This window comes from Gavialis gangeticus, unplaced genomic scaffold (genome assembly GCF_001723915.1).
Source record: "Gavialis gangeticus isolate Ggan-Ray unplaced genomic scaffold, GavGan_comp1, whole genome shotgun sequence".
NCBI classification, from domain to species: Eukaryota; Metazoa; Chordata; order Crocodylia; family Gavialidae; genus Gavialis; species Gavialis gangeticus.
This window is the reverse complement of record NW_017728998.1, coordinates 19,037,505-19,040,138: the sequence shown is the minus strand read 5'-3', so window position 1 is coordinate 19,040,138 and position 2,634 is coordinate 19,037,505. Positions and strand designations below refer to the sequence as shown.

The 2,634-nt window shown below is 52.8% G+C and overlaps 1 protein-coding gene across 3 annotated transcripts in view; it reads left to right on the top strand.

Moving 5' to 3' along the window:
- CDH16 (cadherin 16) overlaps window positions 1-2,634 on the top strand; it is a 127,551-nt gene that overhangs the window by 38,963 nt on the left and 85,954 nt on the right. For all 3 annotated transcript variants that reach the window (XM_019505556.1, XM_019505557.1, XM_019505555.1), the window contains exon 4: window positions 1,995-2,135. In XM_019505556.1, coding sequence (XP_019361101.1) covers window positions 1,995-2,135 — 141 coding nt within the window. The remainder of the gene's footprint in view (window positions 1-1,994; window positions 2,136-2,634) is intronic.

Below are 2,634 nucleotides of genomic sequence, written 5' to 3'. Positions count from 1 at the left end.
CATGGATGGAAAGAGCTAAGTAAGAGTTAAGCATTACTGTTCTTATTAAGACAGGATCTTATTTGTAGCAATAGCAATAACAGAATATGAAACGATGTTAATTTAGTTGCATGGGGGCTCAAGCCTTCCTGCACTGGTCCAGGGCAGTAGGTGGGGGTGCTCTAGCAACCTCCCAGGAGGCTGCTGGACCACCCCTCTACCCAGGTCTGCACCCCCTCCTCCAGCTGGCAACTGTCAGCATTGACTGGGGGGGAGGCGGGAGGGACAGAGTCATTCCTTCCATGTGTGACCCCTCCCCCCCAAAAATACCCCTGCTGGGGTCTTGGGGAGAGCCAGGCTCCCACCCCTACCACCCTTTGCACAAGCATCTTGACGGCAGCAGAGACTGCCATGCCCCGAGCTGGAGCTGGGCGGGGAGGGAAAAAACCGAGTCCCCCTGCCTGATGGGCCCAGCCTGGTTCCCCCCAAGACCCCAGCAGAAGTAGGTGGACTGGGCATAGTTTCATAGTTTCTAGGGTCGGAAAGGACCTGAGTAGATCATCTAGTCCGACCCCCTGCCATGGCAGGAAATAGTACTGGGGTCAAACGACCCCAGCAAGGTGTTCATCTAGCCTCCTCTTAAAAACCCCCAGGGTAGGAGCCAGCACCACTTCCCTTGCAAGTTGGTTCCAGATCCTAGCCGCCCTGACCGTGAAGTAGCGCCTCCTGATATCTAGCCTAAACCTACCCTCTGCCAGCTTGTGACCGTTATTCCTGGTCACTCCTGGCGGTGCTCGGGGGAACAGGGACTCCCCCAGTGCCTGCTGATCCCCCCTGACTAGTTTATAACAGGCCACAAGATCCCCCCTCAGCCTTCTCTTTTGGAGGCTGAACAGGTTCAGGTCCCGTAGCCTCTCCTCATAGGGCCTGCCCTGCTGTCCCCTGATCATGCGAGTGGCCCTCCTCTGGACCCTCTCCATGCTGTCCACATCCCTCTTGAAGTGCGGCGCCCAGAACTGGACGCAGTACTCCAACTGCGGCCTGACCAGTGCCGCATAGAGGGGGAGGATCACCTCTCTGGACCTGCTCGAGATGCATCTGTGGATGCATGACAAGGTGCAGGTGGCCTTCCTGAATGCATCCCCACACTGCTGGCCCATGTTCATCTTGGAGGCAGGGGGGTTCTGTTTCCCCAGCTCCAGCCATGGCAGCCTCTACCACTGTCAAGGTGCTTGCATGGGGGGCAGGGGGTGGGGGAAGGGAGCCCCCCACATTGCATGGGCCCAGCTCAGCTCCCCACAAGACATCAACAAGGGTAGCTGGGGGAGGCACACATGGCAGAGGGGCTTCCTTCCCACACTGTGCAGGGAGAAGACTGTCTCCTTTCTGAGACAGCCCCGAGGGCCAAGGGTGTGAGCATCAGCCCAGCCCTGCAAAGCTGCATGGGATACAAGCAGAATCACCCAAAATTAGCCTTGACAGAGAACATGTACACAGACTCTCTAAGGTGCTCTGCCGTACTGCGCCTCGTCTGATACTTCCTCAGATGCAGGTTAAATTTTGCATTTTAAAAGCACTCTGCAGCTGTGAACTTTTGTTATGCTTTGGCTGTAGAGTGCCTTTAGGAACCTCATCCTGTGAAAGATGTAACTTCTGTAAGTGCCCAGTATGCCCAGTAAGAGACCCACCAGCTTCTGTATGTTTTATGAATGGACTACTCTTCTGGGGAAATCACCCCGTGGCCCTCATATGCATTACCTCTCACAAGGCCCACAAATCCTTGGGCCACTCCTGGCAGTGCACTCCTGCTAGTATCACCAGAGTTTCGGCACAAATTGAGGGCAATGAACGGTTCTTAGTGTTCAGCTGTAACCATCTCAAGCACTGTGGCTTGAGAGAGAGCATCCGTGAAGTCTTGTTGGGCAAATGAGATGCACTTCTTAGGAGCAAAATACTTTTTTACCCTTTCACTCCACACTAAGACACTCCCTCACATGCTTTATTTTCAACATCAGGTAAACCTTGCTGTTCATGGTCAGGCAAACATTCAACTGGTTGGAAATGAAGAAGGACTATTTGGAATAGAGCCAGAGTCTGGGTTTCTGTACGTGACCAGCCCCCTGGACTGGGAGAAACAAGCTTTCTACACTCTTCAGGTATCAGACATGTGAACCAAACCAGTCCCATCCCTTTTTTGCTGACCTACTGCATATCTCCAACCTGCCTTATGTTACTGTCATATGTTTCACTGTAACAGCAAGAACATGCAAACCACACCCTGTGCGCTATGCACTAGTGAACAGGCACCGAGGCTATGGCACCTGTGAAGACTTGGCACCTCTGAAAATAAGGCCATTTATTTAAATGCCAAGAGACTGAGTTAAAGGACTAACTTTGGGCATGGAGTGTTGGAACTGTGAAATATGGAAGTGGTGAACAGGAAATATGCAAGAAACAAGGGCTTGAAGCGGTGAAGTGGTGAACTGTGAAAAAGACCCATCCACCACCACTCTCTGGGTGCGGCCCTCCAGCCAATTTGCAACCCATCTGACTGTGTAGGCATCGACGCCACAGTCACCTAATTTCTTAATGAGTATGGGGTGAGAGACAGTGTCGAAGCCCTTCCTAAAATCCAGAAAGACTATGTCCACCGCG